The following is a 22,854-nucleotide window of genomic DNA, read 5'->3' as shown; positions in this document are numbered from 1 at the left end:
GTGAATGCCGTCGAGGTTCACGGCGGCGCGGAACGGCCCGGTCCCGACCGATTTCAGGCTCTGACAATGGGCCAGTATCGGGGCCGCGTCATCTACACGCGCCACGCCTTGTCGCCCGCGTAAAAGCGGCGCCGCATAGATGACGCGGATGACGCGGCCGGCGCCGCATAACGGACGTCATCCGCGCATGCGTGGGTTGGCCGGCGCCAACCCGTGCATGCGTGGTTGCCGTCCTCTCTAAGTCCGCCCCGCAAGAAGTTGGGGGACGGATCATGCGGGGCCGCGGAAGGAAGGAGGTCCTCCTTCAGAGAGGACGGCCCGACGATCGGTGGGCACCGATCGCGGGCCACCCCACATTCCAGGTAAAGCCCGGTGCAGGATCCCCCCTCGCCCCCCCCCCCCCCACAGCCCCCCCCCCCCCCCTAGCGTTCACGCACCGCCCACGACTGCAGCGACCAGGTGTGGACGGTGCCGGGGGAACCCGCTGTTTTGGCCTGGCCGCTCGGCCCATCCGGGCCTCAGAATAGCGGGGGTGCTGGAGAATCGCCATTTTCGGTGTCTCCGGCGATTCTCCGGCCTGTGGCCCGCAAAACTCGACCGGGCCATTCCTGCCGCTTGGGAGAATCGCGGGAGGGCGTTGGACCGGCGTCCCCGGAAATTTTGGCGGCCCAGGCGATTCTCCCAACCGGTGTGGGAGTGGAGAATCGCGCCCATAGTGTCTGGAGCATCCCTGGAATTCTGCATTAATTGGTATTCAATTTAGCACTCTTCCTCTCATACAGTGGGATATTATCTGCTTTCCCAATTAGCTTAACTTTTTTGTGCTTAACTTTACTGCTCATTCTGCTAATTTGTCTTTTGTCATTTGTACTTCATCTCCTTTTCTTGGTAAATAAACTTGTCCTTTTTGTTTACCTTACACTTATTTTCATTTCTATGCCTACAGCATTGCTGGTAATTGTGCATGCAGGTTCTTTGACACACTTAATATTACAGGAAGTGCTGGTGTCGAACTGCCAAAGTGTATTTGTAGATAGTCTCAGAGTTCCAAATCCCTAAACTCAGTAGCTGAAGGAACATCTGTAACCTATTCAGTCAGTAGGGTGCTAGTTCTTTTGATTCTCTGTTGACCAGCTCCATTACAGTCACAGAACAACAGAATTGTTATGGTGCAGATGGAGACCAACTCTCCAAACGAGCGTTATGTTTTTGTGCCATTCTTTGCCTTTTTCCTGTACCCCTTCATTTATATTTAATTAATCATCTAATGCCCTCTTGAATTCCTTGATTGAACCTGCCTCCACCACACTTCCAGGCAGTACATTCCAGGCCAGAACTACTCATTGCATGAAAATATTTTTTTTCACATCACGTTTGCTTCTTTTGCAAATCACCGTAAATCTGTGTCCACAAGGTAAGACGTAGGAGCAGAATTAGGCCACTCGGCCAATCGCGTCTGCTCCACCATTCAATCAGAGCTGATATTTTCCCATCCCCATTCTCCTGCTTTCTCCCCATAACCCCAATCCCCTTATTAATCAAGAACCTATCTAACTCTCTCTTAAACACACTCAATGATTTGGCCTCCAAAGCCTTCTGCGGTAAAGAGTTCCACAGATTCACCACCCTCTGGCTGAAGAAATTCCTCCTCATCTCCGTTTTAAAGGATCGTCCCTTTAGGCTGAGATGGTGTCCTCTGGTTCTAGTTTTTCCTACAAGTGGAAACATCCTCTCCACGACAACTCTATCCAGGCCTCGCAGTATCCTGTAAGTTTCAATAAGATCCCCCCTCATCCTTCTAAACTTCAACGAGTGCAGACCCAGAGTCCTCAACCGTTCCTCATATGACACGTTCTTCATTCCAGGGATCATTCTTGTGAACCTCCTCTGTACCCTTTCCAAGGCCAGCACATCCTTCCTTCGATACGGGGCCCAAAACTGCTCACAATACTCCAAATGGGGTCTGACCAGAGCCTTATGCAGCCTCAGAAGTACATCCCTGGTACTGTATTCTAGCCCTCTTGATATGAATGTTAACATTGCATTTGCCGCCTTTTTAAAAAATATATATTTTATTAAATTTTTCAAACAAAATGTTTCCGTTTTTTACAAATCAACATAAAAATAATACAATAACTAGTAAATAACATTATTTAAATAATATAGTGAACTAACAAAGTAACAAAAAATAGTGCTCCCCCCCCCCCCCCCCCGGGCCGCTGCTGCTGTCACTCTATCTTCCCTTAACGTTCCGCGAGATAGTCAAGGAACGGTTGCCACCGCCTGGAGAACCCCTGAGCCGATCCTCTCAACGCAAATTTTATTAGTTCCAGCTTTATGAATCCTGCCATGTCGTTTATCCGGGGGGTTTCGCTTCCTTCCCCATGAGTAAAATCCTGCGCCGGGCTACTAGGGACGCAAAGGCCTGAATATCGGCCTCTTTCGCCTCCTGCACTCCCGGCTCTTCTGCTACCCCAAATATCGCTAACCCCCAGCCTGGCTTGACCCGGACCTTCACCACCTTTGAAATCACCCTTGCCACGCCCCCCCAGTACTCATCCAATGCCGGACACGACCAGAACATGTGTGTGGGGTTCGCCGGGCTTCCCGAGCACCTCCCACACCTGTCCTCCATTCCGAAGAACCTGCTCAGTCTTGCTCCCGTCATATGTGCTCTGTGTAGAACCTTAAATTGAATCAGGCTAAACCTGGCACACGAAGACGAGGAATTTACCCTGTTAAGGCATCAGCCCATAGCCCCTTCTCAATCTCCTCCCCTAGCTCTTCTTCCCATTTTCCCTTCAGCTCCTCTATCATCACCTCCCCCTCGTCTCTCATCTCCTGATATATTTTGGACACTTTGCCCTCCCCGACCCATACCCCGGAAATCATTCCATCTTGGATCCCCTGTGTCGGGAGCAGCGGAAATTCCCTCACCTGTTGCCTCGTAAACGCCCTCACTTGCATATATCTGAAGATATTCCCCAGGGGCAATTCATATTTTTCCTCCAGCGCTCCCAGACTTGCAAACGTCCCGTCTATAAACAGGTCCCTCAGTTTCCTAATTCCTACTCGTTGCCAACACTGGAACGTCCTTCCTGGGACAAACCTGTGGTTATTCCTAATCGGGGTCCACACCGAGGCACCTGTCACCCCCCTGTGTCGCCTACACTGCCCCCAGATCCTCAAAGTTGCCACCACCACTGGGTTTGTGGGATACCTTTTCGGGGAGAATGGCAGCGGCGCCGTCACCAGCGCCTTTAGGCTCGCTCCTTTACAGGACGCCATCTCCAGCCTCTTCCACGCCGCCCCCTCTCCCTCCCTCATCCACTTACAAACCATCGCCACATTGGCCGCCCAGTAGTAGTCGTTCAGGCTCGGCAGCGCCAGTCCCCCTCTATCCCTACTGCGCTGCAGGAACCCCCTGTTTACCTTCGGGGTCTTCCCTGCCCGCACAAAGCTCATCATGCTCTTGTCTATTTTTTGAAAAAGGCCTTTGTGATCAGAATGGGGAGACACTGAAACACGAAAAGAAACCTCGGGAGGACCATCATTTTTACCGCCTGCACTCTGCCCGCCAATGAGAGTGGCAACATATCCCACCTCTTGAAGTCCTCCTCCATCTGCTCCACCAGTCGCGTCAGATTAAGTCAGTGTAGAGTTCCCCAGTTCCAGGCTACCTGGATCCCCAGATATCGGAAGCTCCTTTCCACTCTCCTTTACGGCAGAGCGTCTATTCCTCTTCCCTGGTCCCCGGGGTGTATTACAAAAAGCTCGTTCTTCCCCATATTTAGCCTGTATCCCGAGAAATCTCCAAACTCCCTCAGTATCTGCATAACCTCTGGCATCCCCTCTACAGGGTCCGCAACGTATAGCAGTAAGTCATCAGCGTAGAGCGACACTCTATGCTCCTCTCCCCCTCTAACCACCCCCCTCCACTTCTTAGAGTCCCTCAACTGGGGCCCCATATAGGAGTCTGACCCATCTAACAAACCCCTCCCCGAACCCAAACCTCCTCAGCACCTCGCACAAATAGTCCCACTCCACCCTATCGAATGCCTTCTCCGCATCCATCGCCGCACTATCTTGCCTCCCCCTCCGGTGGGGGTGTCATCATCACCCCCAGCAGCCGTTGAACGTTAACATTCAGTTGTCTCCCCTTTACAAACCCTGTCTGGTCTTCATGCACCACCCCCGGGACGCAATCCTCTATCCTTGTCACCAGCACTTTTGCCAGCAGTTTGGCGTCTACATTTAGGAGTGAGATAGGCCTGTATGACCCGCATTGCAGCGGATCTTTATCCCGCTTCAGAATTAATGATATTGTCGGGGGTAGTATCCCCCCTTCCCTGGCCTTGTTAAAGATTCTCGCCAGCAGCGGGGCCAACAGGTCCACATATTTCCTGTAGAATTCCACCGGAAACCCGTCTGGTCCCGGGGCCTTCCCTGCCTGCATGTTCCCCAGTCCCTTAGTCACCTCGTCCACCTCGATTGGCGTCCCCAGACCTGCCACCTCCTGCTCCTCCACCCTCGGGAACCTTAGTTGGTCCAGAAAATGTAGCATTCTCTCTTTTCCCCCCGGGGGTTGGGACTTATATAGCCTCTCATAAAAGGTCTTGAACACCTCATTTACCTTCCCTGCTCTCTGCTCCATAGTTCCCGTTTCGTTCCTAACTCCCCCAATCTCTCTCGCCGCTATCCTCTTACGAAGTTGGTGGGCCAGCAGCCGGCTCGCCTTTTCCCCATACTCCTATCGCATCCCCTGTTCCTTCCTCCACTGTGCCTCTGCCTTTGCTGTGGTCAGCAGGTCAAACTCCGTCTGAAGTCTTCGCCTTTCTCTGTATAGTCCTTCGTCTGGGGCCTCCGCATATCTTTTATCCACCCTCAAAATCTCCCCCACTAATCTCTCCCTTTCTTTGCCCTCTTGTTTCTCCTTGTGGGCTCTAATGGAGATCAGCTCTCCTCTAACCACCGCCTTCAGCGCTTCCCATACTATCCCCACCTGAACCTCACCATCGTCATTGACCTCCAGGTGTCTCTCAATGCACCCTTCCGCAGACCCCCTCATCCACCAGTAGTCCCACATCCAGTCGCCAGAGTGGGCGCTGCTCCCTTTCCTCTCCTAGTTCCAGATCCACCCAATGCGGGGCGTGGTCTGAAACGGCTATGGCCGAATACTCCGTTCCTGCCACCTTCGAGATCAGTGCCCTACTCATAACAAAGAAGTCTATTCGGGAATATACCTTGTGGACATGGGAGAAAAAGGAAAACTCTTTAGCCAGCGGCCTGGCAAACCTCCACGGATCTACTCCCCCCATTTGTTCCATAAATCCCTTAAGCACCTTGGCCGCTGCCGGCCTTCTCCCGGTCCTGGATCTAGACTGGTCTAGCCCTGGATCCAGCACAGTGTTGAAGTCCCGTTTTCTCCCCCCCCCCCCCCCCTCCCCCCCCAATTACCAAGCTTCCCACCTCCAGGTCCGGGATACGTCCCAGCATCCGCTTCATGAATCCCAGTTCGGGGCATGTACATTCACCAGCACAACTGCCTCTCCCTGCAATTTACCACTCACCATCACATATCTGCCCCCGTTATCCACCACTATATTCTTAGCCTCGAACGATACTCGTTTCCCCACTAGTATAGCCACCCCCCTGTTTTTTGCGTCCAACCCTGAGTGGAATACCTGTCCCACCCATCCTTTTCTTAACCTAACCTGATCCGTCACCTTCAGGTGCGTCTCCTGGAGCATGACTACGTCCGCCTTCAGTCTCTAAGTGCGCGAACACCCGGGCCCTCTTAATCGGCCCATTTGGGCGCCTCACATTCCATGTGATCAGCCAGATTGGGGGGCCGCTCTCTTTCTCTCCCTCCCCCCCCCCCCGCCGACTAGCCATCCCCTTTTCTGAGCCATCCCCCGTCCAGGTCCCGCGCACCCATCTGTCCCCCAGGCGGCGCCTTCCCGTCCCGACCACCTCTTCTCTTGCCAGCTCCCCCTTGCACTCAGCAGCAGCAACCCAGTTAGTTCCCCCCCCCCGCTAGATCCCCCTCTAGCATGGTTACTCCCCCCATAATGCTTCCGAAAGTCAGCTAACTCTAGCTGACCCCGGCTTCCCCCGTTCTCTCTTTGACCTCCCTGCGTGTGGGGCTCTCTTCCTTCCTGCGCCTATCTTCCCGCCATCATCTCCATAGCGCGGGAAAAAACCCCGTGCTTTCCTATCGGCCCCGCCCCCTGTGGCACAGCTCCCTCATTCCCCCTCCCCCTCTCTGTCCCTTTTCCCCACCGGCGCCCACATTTCTTCGTGTCCCCCCCCCATCAGGGGGAGAGAAATTCCCCATCCAACATTGCTGTATAATAAACCTCCCCTTTCCCCACTTTACATTCCTGTACCACCACCTCATTGCTTCCCCCCCAACATCAAACTCTCAGATCCAGTCCAGTTTCTCTTCTTGAATGAAGGTCCATGCCTCATCTGCCGTTTCGAAGTAGTAGTGCTTGCCCTGATGTGTGACCCACAATCGCGCCGGCTGCAGCATCCCAAATTTTATTTTCTTCCTGTGAAGCACCGCCTTGGCCCGATTAAAGTTCGCCCTCCTTCTCACCACCTCCGCACTCCAGCCCTGATACACTCGTATCACCGCATTCTCCCACTTGCTACTCCGTACCTTCTTGGCCCAGCTCAGGACCGCCTCTCTGTCCATGAAGCGGTGGAATCTCACCACTATCGCCCTTGGTATTTCACCGCCTTTGGTCTTCTCACAAGGACCCGGTACGCTCCTTCCACCTCCAGGGGACCCGTTGGGGCCTCCGCTCCCATTAGCGTATGGAGCATCGTGCTCACAAGTCCCAACATCAGCTCCCTCAGCTCCTTCGGGGAGACCTAAAATCCGTAGGTTCTTCCTCCTCGAGCTGTTCTCCAGGGCTTCCAGCCTTTCTATGCACCTCTTATGTAGTGCCTCATGCGTCTCCGTTTTTAACCACCAGGCCCTGTATCTCATCCTCATTCTTGGCTGCCTTTGCCTTCACTCCACGGAGCTCTATCGCCTGGACCTTTTGTGTTTCCTTCAGTCCCTCGATTGCCAATAACATCGGCGCCAGCACCTCTTTCTTAAGTTCCTCCACACATCGTCGGAGGAATTCCTACTGGTCCGGGCCCCATGCCGTCTGGGCTCCATCTGCCGCCATCTTGCTTCTCCTTTCTCTTCTCTGCCGCTGCTCCAAAGGATCCTTCGCAATCTGGCCACTACCACTGGTCCTTTCCATACACACACGAGGGGGGGGGGGGGGGAAGAGAGATCTTCCTTTGTCACCACACACTGGGCTTGGTCTAAAAAAAATTCCGTTGGGGCTCCCGAAAAGAGCCCAAAAGTCCGTTAGAACGGGAGCTGCCGAAACGTGCGGCTTAGCAGTGCATCGCCGCAACCGGAAGCTCCTTGCATTTGCCACCTTAACTGCCGACTGAACCTGCACGTTAATCTTAAGAGAATCATAGACAAGGACTCCCAAGTCCCTTTGTGCTTCTGATTTCCTAAGCATTTCCCCATTTAGAAAATAGTCTATGCCTAAATTCCTCCTTCCAAAGTGCATAACCTCACACTTTTCCACATTGTATTTAATTTGCCACTTCATTGCCCACTCTCCTAGCTTGTCCAAATCCTTCTGCAGCCCCCTTGCTTCCTTAATACTTCCTGTCCCTCTACAGATCTTTGTATCTTCTGCAAACTTAGTAACAGTGCCTTCAGTTCCTTCTTCAAGATTATTTATGTATATTATGAAAAGTTGTGGTCCCAGCACAGACCCCTGAGGCACACCACTAGTCACCGGCTGCATCCTGAAAAAGACCCCTTTATCCCCACTCTCTGCCTTCTGCCAGTCAGCCAATCCTCTATCCATGCCAGCATCTTACCCTTAACACCATGGCTTTTAACTTATAGTCACCTATGCGGCTCCTTGTCAAAGGCCTTCTGGAAATCTAAATAAATCACATCCACTGGTTCTCCTTTGTCTAACGTCCTTGTTACCTCCTCAAAGAACTCTAACAGATTTGTCAGACCCGACCTCCCTTTGACAAAGCCGTGCTGACTCGGTCCTATTTTACAATGCACTTCCAAGCACTTCGCAATCTCATCTTTAATGACAGACTCTATAATCTTATCAATGACCAAAGTCAGGCTAACCGGCCTATAATTTCCTGTCTTCTGCCTCCCTCCCTTCTTAAACAGGGGTCTTACATTAGCCACTTTCCAGTATTTTGCGACCCTTCCTGCCTCCAGTGATTCCTGAAAGATCATCACCAATGCCTCCACAATTTCCTCAGCTATCTCTTTTAGGACCCTGGGATGTAGTCCATCCGGTCCAGGTGACTTATCCACCTTCATACCTTTCAGTTTCCAAAACCTTCTCCTTAGTAATGGTCACTGCACTCACCTCTGCCCCCTGGTTCTCCTGGAGCTCTGGCATCCCACTGGTGTCTTCCACTGTGAAGACTGATGCAAAGTAACTATTCAATTATTCGTGTCCTTTCGTTCTTGGTCCTTTAACAAGCAGGAACAGTTTCTCTCTGTCCAGCCTCCTCATGATTTGAACATTTCTATCAAATCTCCTCTCGCCTGCCTGCTCTTCAAGGAGAACAGTCCCAACCTTTCCAGTCTAACCTCAGTCATGTTCTGTTTGACCTGAAGCCTCCCTCTGAACGCTGATACAAGATACAAATATCTTGTTTTCACAAACATACTATATTCATAAAATGTCTAAAAGTACATTGCATTAAAATTCAAATTTGACGTTGCATGAAGTGCAATGCAGGTCACTTTCTTTCAATACAAAACATGCAGTACCTCACTATACCTGCCATTGCAGTTATAATGTGCATTTACATTTCATCTCAAACATTCCCTGCATATGACCTTGGGGGTTTTATGCTGGCTCCAACCCCTGTGTATATGGCCTTCAGGGTATAAATACTGTTGTAGGGCATTTCACCTCTCAAATTGCAAACATAATTTTGGATCATTTTGCCAGCTGTCAGATACTGGCATCTACTGATAATACTGTCATTGTGACTGATTTCATTTGAAGTAAAATAATTTCACAGAAAATTCTATTCCCCTGGGTCATTTTTTCACATTAAAAAAAATGTATTTAAGATTCCTGTGTGGAACCACTTAGATGACCATTTTTTGCAGAGCCAGGCTTGACTGACTAATCAGGATGGCCGTATATTTATAACTGTTAAATTAGTTAAGAGCACATGGTGTTAAGGGTAAGATACTGGCATGGATAAAGGATTGGTTGACTGGCAGAAGGCAGAGAGTGGGGATAAAGGAGTCTTTTTCAGGATGGCAGCCGGTGAATAGTGGTGTGCCTCAGGATCGGTGTTGGGACCACAACCTTTCAAAATATACATTAAAGATCTGGAAGAAGGAACTGAGGGCATTGTTGCTAAGTTTGCAGATGATACAAAGATATGCAGAGAGACAGGTATTGAGGAAGCTGGGAAGCTGCAGGTGGACATGGATAGGCTAGGAGAGTGGGCAAAAAAAGGCAGATGGAATGTAATGTGGAAATGTGTGAGGTCATGCACTTTGCTGGGAAGAATGGAGGCATAGACTATTTTCTAAACAGGAATAACTTGGGAAATCAGGAGCACAAAGGGACTTGAGTCCTCGTTCAAGTATCTCTTTGTTAACGTGCAGGTTCAGTCGGCAGTTAGGAAGGAAAATGCAATGTTGGCATTCATGGCGAGAGGGCTAGAATACACGAGCAGAAATGTACTTTTGAGGTTGTTCTCTGGTCAGACACCATTTGAAGTATTGTGAGCAGTTTTGGGCCCTGTATCTAAGGAAGGGTGTGCTGGCTTTCGAAAGGGTCCAGAGTAGGTTCACGAGAATGATCCCGGGAATGAAGAGCTTCTCATATGGGGAGTGGTTGAAGACTCTGCCTCTGTACTCATAGTTTAGAAGGATGAGGGGGGATTTTTTGAAACTTACAGGATACTGAGAGGCCTAGATAGAGTGCGCGTAGAGAGGATGTTTCCAATAGTAGGAAAATCTAGAACCTGAGGGTATGTCCTCAGACTGCAGGGATGATCCTTTCAAACGGAGATGAGGAGGAACATCTTCGGCCAGTTTGTGAAACTCTGTGTTGCAGAAAGCTGAGGAGGCCAGGTCACTGAGTGTCTTTAAGACTGAGATAGTTAGGTTCTTGATTAATAAGGGGATCAGGGATTATGGGGAGAAAGCAGGAGAATGGGGATAAGAAGCATGATTGAATGGTGGAGTAGACTTGATGGGCCGAATGGCCTAATTCTGCTCCTATGTCTTATGGTCTCAGTGCTTGTCAGGACCTATGACAGTTATTTTACAATTACACTGCAATCAAAATGCTTCTTAGCTTAAGGGAGCATGAGGTGAACTAGTGTCTGAAGAGAGGCAAGAGTTAAAGCTGTGATAGAGGCACATTAACCTAACTCAACGTATTTCTTCTATGCATGTTCATCGAGTCATACGGAATAGAAGAAAGCCATTCTGACCTTTTGTACTTGTGCCCTTTTTATGTACATATCCAATTCCCTTTTGTGAGTTACTATTGAATCTGCTTTTGCCATCCTTTCAGGCAGCACACTCCATATCATAACTAGCTTTGTGAATATTAAAAAAATAATCTCCTCGTCACCTCTCTGGTTTTGTGAATTATCTTAAATCTGTGTCTTCTGATTACCAACCTTCTCGTCAGTGGAAGCAGTTTCTGCTCAATTACTCTCTCATTCTGAACACTTTTAAATTTTGTCTTAACTTTCTCTGTTCCAAGGAGAACACTTCCAGCTTCTCTATGCTCTTCGCATAACTGATTTCTCCCATCCCTGGTATTTATCAATGGGTCTATTCTATAATGCCCAGGACCCCATATGTTTTAGCAGCCTTATCAACATGTCCTGCTACCATAAAAAATATATGTACATGAACCACCAGATCTCTCTCCCTTCACCCTGCTTTAAAATTGCACCATTAGGTCATATTGACTCACCTTTCTGCCTTCCAAAATGCATCTGCTCATACATCACCAGTTTGCCTGTGTCCTTACTACTTGCTTAATATTAAAATTTTATGTCAATAATAAACTTTGAAATTACACCCTTTGCATCTAAATCCAAGTATTGTAAAGAGGATTGGTCCCATTATGGACGCTGGGAGTGCATTGTTCATTTGAGTGTCAGCAGTGGCACTGTTGTGGTGTGCTCCTGAGACAAGTTAGTGGATTCAAGTCACACTTGAGAAATTTGAGCATGTAATTCAGGCTGAGACTTACAGTGCAACACTATCGGGAGTACTGCCTTTCACATTAGAATTTAAAGCATGGCTCTATCTACTCTCTTGGGTACATGTACTATTTGAAGATGGGCAAGGGGTGTCGCCTTGAGGTCCTGGCCAAAATGTATTTCTCAATCAACATCACTTGATGATCTAATCATTTATCACATTGCAGTTTGTAGGGTCTTGCTGTGTGCAATTCAGCTGCCACAATTCCTACATCACTTTGAAATGTCATTATTGTATTTACTTGGCCATAAAGTGCCTTGGGAGGTCCTGAGGTTGCCAAAGATGCTGTACAGTTGGAAGTTATGTCTTTGTTTATTTACTTCTCTCCAGTCTAAAAAGTAACCATTCGCTAATACGTTTTTCTGCCTCTTGGATGGTTTTATACCATGCTGCCACTGACCCTTTATTCTCCTAGTTTACAATTGTACTACTAAATTTATTGTGTGGCACTTATCAAATCCTTTTTGAAAATCTAGGTATGTCTGCTGCTCTTCCTTCATCAACATTCTCCATTATTTAATTAAAGAATGCAATCCCATTAATCAGTTAGGAATTAGCCTCAAGAAATCAATTAACGTGGTAATTAATTTTGTCCCAGAATATAATGTCCACAAGGTTCCCCACCTCTGATGTTTGGATGATAATTATGCAGTTTCTGGACTTATCCTGCTTCATTTTTTGATCAGAGGTGTAGCGTTTGGAATAAGGGTGGCACGGTGGCATAGTGGTCAGCACAGCTGCCTCAGCGCCAGGGACCCAGGTTCGATTCTGACCTTGGGTGACTGTGTGCAGTTTGTACGTTCTCCCTGTCTGTGTAGGGTTCCCCCAGGTGCTCCGGTTTCCTCCCACAGTCCAAAGATGTGCAAGTTAGGAGGACTGGCCATGCAGGTTGGATGGGGTTACGGGGATAGGATGGGGGAGTGGGCCTAGGTAGGGTGCTCTTGGTCTGTTTGATGCAGACTCGATGGAACAGATGACCTCATTCCATACTGGGGATTCGATGGGATAATTCAGTCCTCTGACACCACTTCCATAATTTAGTGAGGATTAAATGTTGTGGCCAGAGACTTTGCTTCCTCAGCAACCTGGAATGAATCCCACTTGGAGCCAATGACTTTCCAACTTTGAGCACTTATGACCTTTTAGGCATTGCCTCTTTATTTGTTTTTGTGCAACCTCCCTTTTATTGTGGCATTGGTAACATTCTTTTTTTGTGGAGACAGATGAAAATTACTTCAACCATGCCCTCTGCTTTCGTGAGATTTTCTTTTGATCCTTATCAAACCCAGCTTGCTTCCTTGGGTGACTGCCTGAGTTTGCACGTTCTCCCCATGTCTGCGTGGGTTTCCTCCAGGTACACTGATTTCCTCTCAGTCCAAAGATGTGCCGGTTAGGTGAATTAGCCATGAACAATGCACAAGGTTCCGGGGATAGGGGCCTAGGTAGAGTGTTTCTTCGGAGAGTCAGTGTAGACTCGATGGGCCGAATGGCCTCCTTCTGTATTGCATGGATTTTATGCTTAAGCCAAACTTTTTATTTGTTCTTGATATTTGGGTGCTGTTGACCAGGCTAATATTTACTGCCTATCCATAATTGACCCTTGGCAGTTGATAGTGAGTTCTATCAAGTTGTTTGTGAGGCTATTTCAGGGGATAGTTAGAGTGAACTACGTTGCTGTGGGTCTGGAATCACATGTGGTGCAGACTAGGTAAAGGTAACAAATTCCCTCCCTTAAAAGTAATTAGTTGATCAAATGGCTTTTTGCAACAATCTCAACCTCATTAGTAATTTTTATGTTGCTTTCTGTTAGTACCCTATTATCAGTACCCTATTGTTTTTACATATTTATGAAATTCGCTTACAAGTAATTAACTTTAATAAATGATTAACTTGAAATTCAGTAGTATTGTAGTCCACTTTTTGATTCAGATGTGGTAGAACTACTGCAAAAATGAATTTGGTTTCAAGTATTAACAGATTGCCGCGAGGCAACAACACTTCCATTTTGTTATACTTTCTGTTGGGATACAAAGAAGAAATCAGATGTTTTTGAAGATTCTACATTTGTTTTATTTATGTTAAATGATGCAAACTTTTTTTTTCCAGAATGGGCCAGATTTGAATTTTAACCTAAGCCATTATAGAAATACTTCAGATAATTTTATGTCCCTGTAGCTTTCAATGAAGGAAGTTAATAATTTTTCTATTTTTTGTAGTTTGATTATTTACATTTCAATATTTGTCTCAGCTGCGATTTGCATTTTTAATTAATCTTTTTTGCAGCACTTTTCCCTTGGGCCAAGATCAAATTCTTTTGCGAGGTGCTCAACTAAGAAACACCCAATGGGTTCATGGAATCGTGGTTTACACAGGACATGATACAAAACTCATGCAGGTATGTTTGAATGGTATTTTGCTGAAAATGTATTTTGTGAATTTTGGCTTGAATTATCAGTTTTCTCTTAGAAGTCTCGCATTGAAGGAGGAGGAAATGATCAATGGATAAAGATATTTTCTTTTCTGGAATCTCTTTATACTGTGTGTATGCAATGTCTGCTGAAAATGATGGATCTGAACCCTGTTCCTACTTCTGGCAATGTTGTTGTATAATGCTGTCAAAAGGGATGCAAGGACATGGGGAGAGGGGGGAGATGGAAAGAGTGGTTCCACTATTTTTTTTTGTCTCTCCCACGTGAAAAAATATTTTAGCCTCCATTTAGGGACCTCTCCAGGAGAGCCAAGGTTATGATGAATCTTTTAGAGAATTACCATCTGCCACCATTTAATTGTGCATTGGAGTTTGAATGTCTTTGTCTCTTGCGTTCAATCCCTTTTGTAGGATTCTTTGTAGTAATAGATATTTTTAAAGTTTCCATGGCGTATTAATGGAAACTAAGGGTGGGATTTACCGACCACCCCGCCGGGTGTTTTTCTATAATGGCAATTGGAAATTGATTAGTGACAATTGGTGGTTGAAGGAGGGAATGGGGAATTGTCCAATATAACTTCTTGAAACATTGCAACTATAAAATGACAGGAGTATAAGAAGGTTACATTGAAGAAAAAATGTTGAAGGCTTTTGTACCTTCTGACATTCCATCCTTTTTAAAATCTGACTTTCCAATAATTTATTCAATAAATCAAACCATTTCAAATAAAAAATAGAAAATAATATAACTAAATGGGTCAGGCAGCATCTGTGGCGAGAGAAGCAACATTAATGTTTCTGGCTGAAAATCAAATAATTTGATTAGCTATTATTTCCATTTAACCATTCTACATCCTAACAGCTTGGAAATCGACTGGTAAATGTATCTATATCTGCGTGTTATGAAATCAGTGTGTTATGAAATCGGTGGTTATGTATCAGTGGTTCAAGAAGGTCGCCCAATTCCACCTTCGCATGGAGAATTATTAATAGCAATTAACTAATTGTTAGGGATGCTCAGGTTCCATGAAAGAATAAATAAAATCCTGTAAAAACGTTAACCAATTTATGTCTGCTATTTATCCGTAAATATGCATTTATAGATGTGCTTTAACTGCTTTTCTAAATAAAAGCATATTTCTGTGAAGATCCATGAGTTTTTGCTTGATGAAACGTGTCATTTAAAGTAGTATGACATCATTGAATAAGACAGTGGAGAGCCTAAATGCAGCAGAAATTCAACAATACCTGTTGATAAAGCTTTATTTTTGTAATTATTAAGATATGATTAAACGTAGTGATGTTGCTGAAGTATTACAAATAATTTTAAAAGACTATCCCATCACGATACTCTATTTACAAGAAAAAGTTAGTATTTTCAGATATTTATATTACTATAATGGCGGACAGGTAATGGCAGACAGGGATAGATTGATGCCTGTCTTGTAATACCAACCTTGAAGAGAACATAGCAGAGTAGCTGATGTGTCGCCATGGTGGAATTTGAACCTGGATCCCCAGAGCATTACGCTGGTCTCTCGATTACTAGTCCAGTGACAATGTACCACTGCCTCCCCGATGCCATTGCCCCATTTTGCTCTCGGGCAGATATAAAAGACTATGGCAAGGACGTTATCCCTGTTATTCTGACTAATATTTATCTCTCATCACCATGACAAAAACAAATGATCTGGTTATTATCACATTGCTATCTGTAGGAGCTTGCTGCGTGCAAATTGGTTGCACATTTTTTTTACGTTGCAACAGTGACAACATTTTAAAATACTCCATTGGCTCTAAGCACTTAAGTCATTTGGTTGTTATGAAAGACGATATATAAATATAAGTTTTTCTCTAAACCTGTTTCTGAATAACTGGAAAAAATGCTCGGAGCCATTAGCTTGCCACATTGTTGTGTATTTGTCAGTTTCTTTCAATTAAAAATAAATATCCAGAAGGCTTTATAATCTTTTTATATTGTTCTATCCAAAAGATCAGGTTAATTTTGAGGTCGCCTCAAAGGCTTGTAAACCGCATAATCAGCAGCAACTCATAATGGTTATTAATTCAATCTGGGGGCATGGCTAGCTTTGTGGGCAGGGCCTGCTTCTAGTGCAATGTTTTTTAAACTACTACAAAAGGAAATTTGAGCTGCGCTGAATATAACTTACATTTAAAATTCTTCTTTTTTTTTTTTTTGCACCGATTCTGCAATTTTGGGGAAAATTGAATAGAATATACCAGCTCAACTGAGCAGACTCCAGCCATGCAATTTGTCAAATTTGATGTCAGGGATGGATTTATTTAAAAATAAAAATTAATGGCAAATTAAATCTCTTGTAACGAGAGGGTGTCAGTGCATTTTGTTTGACTTTTGCATGAATTACTGGAGCTTTGTGATCTGTTTTGAAACTAAGGGTTACAGTTATGAAACTTGAATGCAACAACTTATATTTATAATTTCATGTAAATTATTTTGCAGAATACAACACGAGCTCCCCTGAAATTATCAAATGTGGAACGAATCACAAATTTGCAAATCCTCTTATTATTTGGTCTGCTTCTCTTCATATCTTTGGTGTGTGCCATTGGTTCAACAATATGGACGAGCAAGCATGCTAAAGGAGACTGGTACCTAAACGTCAGTGGTAAGAATCTAACAAAATGTACAAAACTGACCACTTTGGTTCTTTCTGCGTCTGTTATTTTCACACTTCTCAAAGTTAGTAATTTACTAATTGGAGTAAATATGATTTGTTATTGCCTTTATTGATAAATTATCTGTGTTGGATGTAAGATTTGTTAATCAGCTGTTTATTATTTTTTGAAAGTGTGTCATTAATGACACTGCAGTTGGATGACAAACTTTGTGTGAATACCTTTATTCACCTGTATGATGAGCATGGTGCTGCGAAACCACAAGACTAAGGGTGCTATTGCCATATCATTGTGATGTTGTTTCATTGCTACACCAGCGCTAAACATGTGTGGTGTAACGTAGTTGTGGAGCATATTGAAATGAAGAGACGAGAGGCTCCTCCTTCCATGGGGTTTCTCTACATCATTCCAGTGTCAAATTGGGTTCAGACTCTGGATACAGGCTGCTCTTAGATCAATGCAGGGGAAATTGTGTAAAGCAAACTACTTCTCCTTTGCACTGCATTGCAGTATAAATACGTTCACAATGAAGCACCCATGTGAAGGTAAACCATACGCGTCATTTAAAAATACTAAAAGTGATTTCACTATCTAACCGAAAGCTTCAAACAACATAAACCAGTGAAGCCTGATTCTCTTCCCAGTGAACCCTTAAAATTAATTTGCTATTAATCATTCCAAAATATCTATTGCTTCTTCAAATATCAGATGTGACATAAATAAATTGGGCCAAGTTTGAATACACTGTTAAAAAGTTAGCATGACAGACTTCTGGTGACGGTGATGTGCTGAGTGGATGCACATCAGATGGCTGTCCTCCAGGCCAGTACTAGATGGGCACTTTTAGGCAAATTTTGCCCGAAATTTCGAAAGCAACTTAACCTCAATTCAGAAAAAAATAGAACCAGAATGCCAGCGAACGGGAGCTCGAGGGGTTGAAGGGACAGCAGAAGTGGCAGAAAAAGCCATGAGCAGAAGGTGGGCAAGCTGGCGGAGCCATGAGGCGGACACCGGACACCCAGGGACTAGCAAGGATAGCTAACACAAGAGGTTATACAGCAACAGGGGCGTGGCGCACCTCCCGGCAAGGGAGGGAGCACCTGGCCGGGGGGAGGGGGCGGGGGGTGGTGATACAGGGACAGGGAAGGTGGGGGGGGGTGATGATACAGGGTCGGGGGTGGGGCGGTGGGGGGAGAAGGAACACAAAAGGAACACGATGGGAAGAAAGGGTTGGTCTTCGGATTGCCTTCAGCAGGTAAAGTGCAGGCTGAAGGGACAAGAGGCCCCACAAGCAGCCACTTTGGAGGGTCCCTAAAACAAGGGAGACCCCGCAGTGCAGTGGCGCACCCACGTGGCGTACACACAGTTGGCGGTGACCAAACAAAGGGGAACCTCCCAGAGTGCAGGGGCGCACCCACCAGGTAAGTATGGTCGATCCCATAGAAAGGGGGTGGGACAAAAAACCCCTACCAGGATTATCACCTGAAATGTCAGGGGACTTAACGGCCCAGTGAGAAGAACCAGAATCTTCATCCATTTGAGAAGTTTGAAAGCCGACATAATCTTCCTGCAAGAGACACACCTGAGGGAGTAAGACTGACTACGGGTAAGGAAGGGCTGGGTGGGGCAGACGTATCACTCATGTTACGGGATGAGGACTAGGGGAGCAGCCATGCTGATTAGTAAGAGGATGGTGTTTGCGGCGACACAAATGGTTACGGACCAAGGGGGACAGTGCGTCATGGTCAGCGGTGTCTGGACGGGGCACTGGGTGGTCTGGTAAACGTGTACGCTCCCAACTGGGACAACACGGATTTCATTAAAAAAGACCAATGTGGAAATCCCTGATATCGTCAAACACCAATTGACCATGGGGGGGGCATCATCAGCAGGAACCATTGACAGACCTTTGGAGCCCCAGGCGGGGAAAAAGACAGGCATGGCTAGGGAACTGGGAGCATTCTTGGAGCACAGGGAGGCAGTGGACCCATGGCGGTTCCGACACCCGGTGAGAGGGAATTCTCGTTCTTCTCGCCGATGCACGAAGTATTCACACGTATTGACTTCTTTGCAGTGGGAAAATCGATGCTCCCAGTAATAGGGTGGAATACTCCACAATAGTAATCTCCGACCACACTCCACATTACGTGGATGTGAGGTTGGAGATGGGTCCTGCCTAATGCCCACGTGGAGGTTGGACACAGGCCTCTTGGTCAATCAAGCATTTTGCAATCTTCTACCAGGGACTGTACACCTCCGAACTCCCCGATGGGGACGCAGGGATGAAGCAGTTCCTCGATGGACTGAACATGCTAGTTGTGGGGGCAAGGGGAGCTGGAAGCACCAATAGGACTGGGAGGAATCATGGAGAGCATCAGCAGGCGGGGAAGGCGCCGGGATCCGACGGGTTCCCGGCAGACCTCTATAAAGTATTCACACTACCCCTGTCTCCACACCTACAGGACATGTTCACAGATTCACGGACGAGAGGCACCCTGCCTCCAATGCTAACACAGGACACTATATCACTGATACTGAAAAAAGACAAAGGCCGGACGGAATGCAGATCATGCAGACCCATTTCACTGTTCAGTGTAGACGCGAAGATGCTCTCGAAAGTCCTGGATATGTGACTGGACACCCATGTACCAGAGGTGGTTGCAGAGGACCAGATGGGCTTTGTCAAGCGTAGACCGTTAACTGAGAACATCAGGCGGCTATTGAATGTAATAATGACCCCCATCCGGGGAGAGAACACCAGAGGTGATCGTCTCCCTGGAAGCAGAAAAGGCCTTCGACAGAGTTGAGTGGAAGTACCTCATTGAGGTACTGGAGCGGTTTGGGCTGAGGACGGATTTCACCTCGTGGGTGAAACTCCTGTATAACGCCCCCGAGGTGAGCGTTCGGACCAACACCACCAGTTCTGAATACTTGCAACTGCGTAGAGGCACAAGGCAGGGATGGCCACGGACCCTGCTCTTGTTCGCCCGGGGAGGGTGCAGAAGGTCAAGATGAACGTACTGCCAAGGTTCCTCTTCCTGTTCAGATTCATACTGAGTATCCTCCCCCAAGGCCAAATTCCAAGTGATAGACAAAATGATCATTGTGTTTGTGTGTGTTTATGGGGGGGGTGGGGGGAAGAACCCAAACGTCCCCAAGCCAACACTGCAAAGGAGTAAACGTATTGGTGGCCTAGCCCTACCAAACCTGCAATGCTACCACTGGGCAGCCACAGCCGAGAGAGTGAGGGGATTCATACGAGAACCCAACATGGACTGGGTGAGGCTGGAGGAGCCCTCCTGCAAGGGAACAACCCTCCAAGTCCCTGCCTTAGCCGCACTCCCATCCCCCCTGGCAAAATATACATCCTGCTCAGTGGTGGTAGCCACATTAAGGACATGGAACCAAATGAGACAGCGTTTCGGTTTAACTGAGATGTCCCCAGTGGCCCCATCTGTGGAACCACAAATTTCCACCAGCCATGCTCGACGCCACCTTCAAAAAAAGGAGACAGGACGGGGGGGAACGTTAGCAGTCAGGGACTTACATTAGGGATAGACTCATGACCCTGGACGAACGTTTGGAAGATCTGGAGCTACCGACAGGAGAGGAACTCCAGCCCCTTCAAATCAAACACTTTCTCCGCATGGACAGAGTGAGGTACCCGAGAGCCCTGCCAGCCACTTTACTGGAAGAGCTAAAAAAAACAGTGACAGTAAGGAGAGGGGGAACTGTGGGGACATCTCTGAACGATTTCTGGAAGGGGCAAGGACACCACTGGACGGAATTAGGCAGAAATGGGAGGACAAACTGTCGTGTGAGAGTACCTTTAAGAAATGGGTGTTTATAAATGGGTGTGTATATAAATATCTGTAGTGAGAGTACCTTTAAGAAATGGGGTTTATTACTGCAGTGATGTCAGAGTGGGTGGAGCTGGGCTGTCTGTCAGCTTTTTACTTTTGTTTTAGGCTCTTTGCTGCAGGGTGCGTTTTAGTTTTGTTTTCAGTGCTGGAACTGAAGCCAGACAGAGCAGGTGTACTGTTGATCTGTCTGCCATGAAAAGACTATCTCTTGATCATTTAGTGAAATCAGAATTATAAATGTTCTCAGTAGTGAATGTAAACCTAATGTGCTTCTGGTAAAAGGTGCTTTACGTCTTATGGATGTTAAAAGGAAAGCTTAAAGGATTACTTAGTGTTGTATTCTTTGGGGGTTGTATTTGAATTAATGGTTGCTAAGATGTTCACTATGTTTCCAAAAAGTTAACTTGAGTTCATAGAATAAACATTGTTTTGCTTTAAAAATTACTTTTCCATTTCTGCTGTACCACACCTGTAGAGTGGGCTGTGTGCTCCCCATACCACAATCTAATTTCAGCACGGATTTGTGAGGGGTAGGTCTTGCCTTACAAGTCTTATTGAATTCTTTGAGGAGGTGACCAAGCATGTGGATGAAGGTAAAGCAGTGGATGTAGTGTACATGGATTTTAGTAAGGCATTTGATAAGGTTCCCCATGGTAGGCTTATGCAGAAAGTAAGGAGGCATGGGATAGTGGGAAATTTGGCCAGTTGGATAACGAACTGGCTAACCGATAGAAGTCAGAGAGTGGTGGTGGATGGCAAATATTCAGCCTGGATCCCAGTTACCAGTGGTGTACCGCAGGGATCAGTTCTGGGTCCTCTGCTGTTTGTGATTTTCATTAATGACTTAGATGAGGGAGTTGAAGGGTGGGTCAGTAAATTTGCAGACGATACGAAGATTGGTGGAGTTGTGGATAGTGAGGAGGGCTGTTGTCGGCTGCAAAGAGACATAGACAGGATGCAGAGCTGGGCTGAGAAGTGGCAGATGGAGTTTAACCCTGAAAAGTGTGAGGTTGTCCATTTTGGAAGGACAAATATGAATGCGGAATACAGGGTTAACGGTAGAGTTCTTGGCAATGTGGAGGAGCAGAGAGATCTTGGGGTCTATGTTCATACATCTTTGAAAGTTGCCACTCAAGTGGATAGAGCTGTGAAGAAGGCCTATGGTGTGCTCGCGTTCATTAACAAGAGGGATTGAATTTAAGAGCTGTGAGGTGATGATGCAGCTGTACAAAACTTTGGTAAGGCCACATTTGGAGTACTGTGTACAGTTCTGGTCGCCTCATTTTAGGAAGGATGTGGAAGCTTTGGAAAAGGTGCAAAGAAGATTTACCAGGATGTTGCCTGGAATGGAGAGTAGGTCTTACGAGGAAAGGTTGAGGGTGCTAGGCCTTTTCTCATTAGAACGGAGAAGGATGAGGGGCGACTTGATAGAGGTTTATAAGATGATCAGGGGAATAGATAGAGTAGACAGTCAGAGACTTTTTCCCCGGGTGGAACAAACCATTACAAGGGGACATAAATTTAAGGTGAAAGGTGGAAGATATAGGAGGGATATCAGAGGTAGGTTCTTTACCCAGAGAGTAGTGGGGGCATGGAATGCACTGCCTGTGGAAGTAGTTGAGTCGGAAACATTAGGGACCTTCAAGCAGCTATTGGATAGGTACATGGATTACGGTAAAATGATATAGTGTAGATTTATTTGTTCTTAAGGGCAGCACGGTAGCATTGTGGATAGCACAATGCTTCACAGCTCCAGGGTCCCAGGTTCGATTCCGGCTTGGGTCACTGTCTGTGCGGAGTCTGCACGTCCTCCCCGTGTCTGCGTGGGTTTCCTCCGGGTGCTCCAGTTTCCTCCCACAGTCCACAGATGTGCAGGTTAGGTGAATTGGCCAATGATAAATTGCCCTTAATGTCCAAAATTGCCCTTGGTGTTGGGTGGAGGTGTTGAGTTTGGGTAGGGTGCTCTTTCCAGGAGCCGGTGCAGACTCGAGGGGCCGAGTGGCCTCCTTCTGCACTGTAAATTCAATGATAATCTATGATTAATCTAGGACAAAGGTTCGGCACAACATCGTGGGCCGAAGGGCCTGTTCTGTGCTGTATTTTCTATGTTCTATTAAAAGTTGTGGGTCAGGTGAACTCCATGAAACACTTTGGGGTACTCTAAACCCTGGCCCATAACAAAACTCTGGGTGGAAGTGGGTTGGAGACTGGAGCGAATCACTGAGTAGGGACCACTCCACCTCCTACACCAGCCTAAGCATCATGCAGTTTAAAGTGGTGCTCCAAGCACACCTAACCAGAACCTGAATGTATAGGTTCTTCCCGGAGGTGGAGGATAAATGCGAACGGTGCCTGGAAGGCCCGGCAAATCACACCCACATGTTCTGGGCCTGCCGCAGATTTGTTGGGTTCTGGGCAGCCTTCTTCAAGGCAATGCCCGGGGGGGGGGGGGCTAGTGGAGCTGTGCCTGAGAGTGGCAGTCTTCGGGGTATCGGCCCAGCCGCAACTACATACGTGGAAGAGGGCCGACCCCCTGGCTTTTGCTTCCTTAATTCCATGCCGGAGTATCCTGCTAGGCTGGCGATCAG

General features: G+C 46.8%; 1 protein-coding gene across 4 annotated transcripts in view; it reads left to right on the top strand.

Annotated features, from left to right (window-relative positions):
- The window catches only part of atp8a1 (ATPase phospholipid transporting 8A1), a 508,819-nt gene that overhangs the window by 177,826 nt on the left and 308,139 nt on the right, over positions 1 to 22,854 (top strand). For all 4 annotated transcript variants that reach the window (XM_072496670.1, XM_072496671.1, XM_072496674.1 and 1 more), the window contains 2 exons: positions 13,601 to 13,712; positions 16,228 to 16,393. In XM_072496670.1, the coding sequence (XP_072352771.1) occupies positions 13,601 to 13,712; positions 16,228 to 16,393 (278 nt within the window). The remainder of the gene's footprint in view (positions 1 to 13,600; positions 13,713 to 16,227; positions 16,394 to 22,854) is intronic.

The sequence above is a fragment of the Scyliorhinus torazame genome, chromosome 3 (assembly GCF_047496885.1).
Source record: "Scyliorhinus torazame isolate Kashiwa2021f chromosome 3, sScyTor2.1, whole genome shotgun sequence".
NCBI classification, from domain to species: domain Eukaryota; kingdom Metazoa; phylum Chordata; class Chondrichthyes; order Carcharhiniformes; family Scyliorhinidae; genus Scyliorhinus; species Scyliorhinus torazame.
This window is presented reverse-complemented; position numbering and strand designations above follow the sequence as displayed.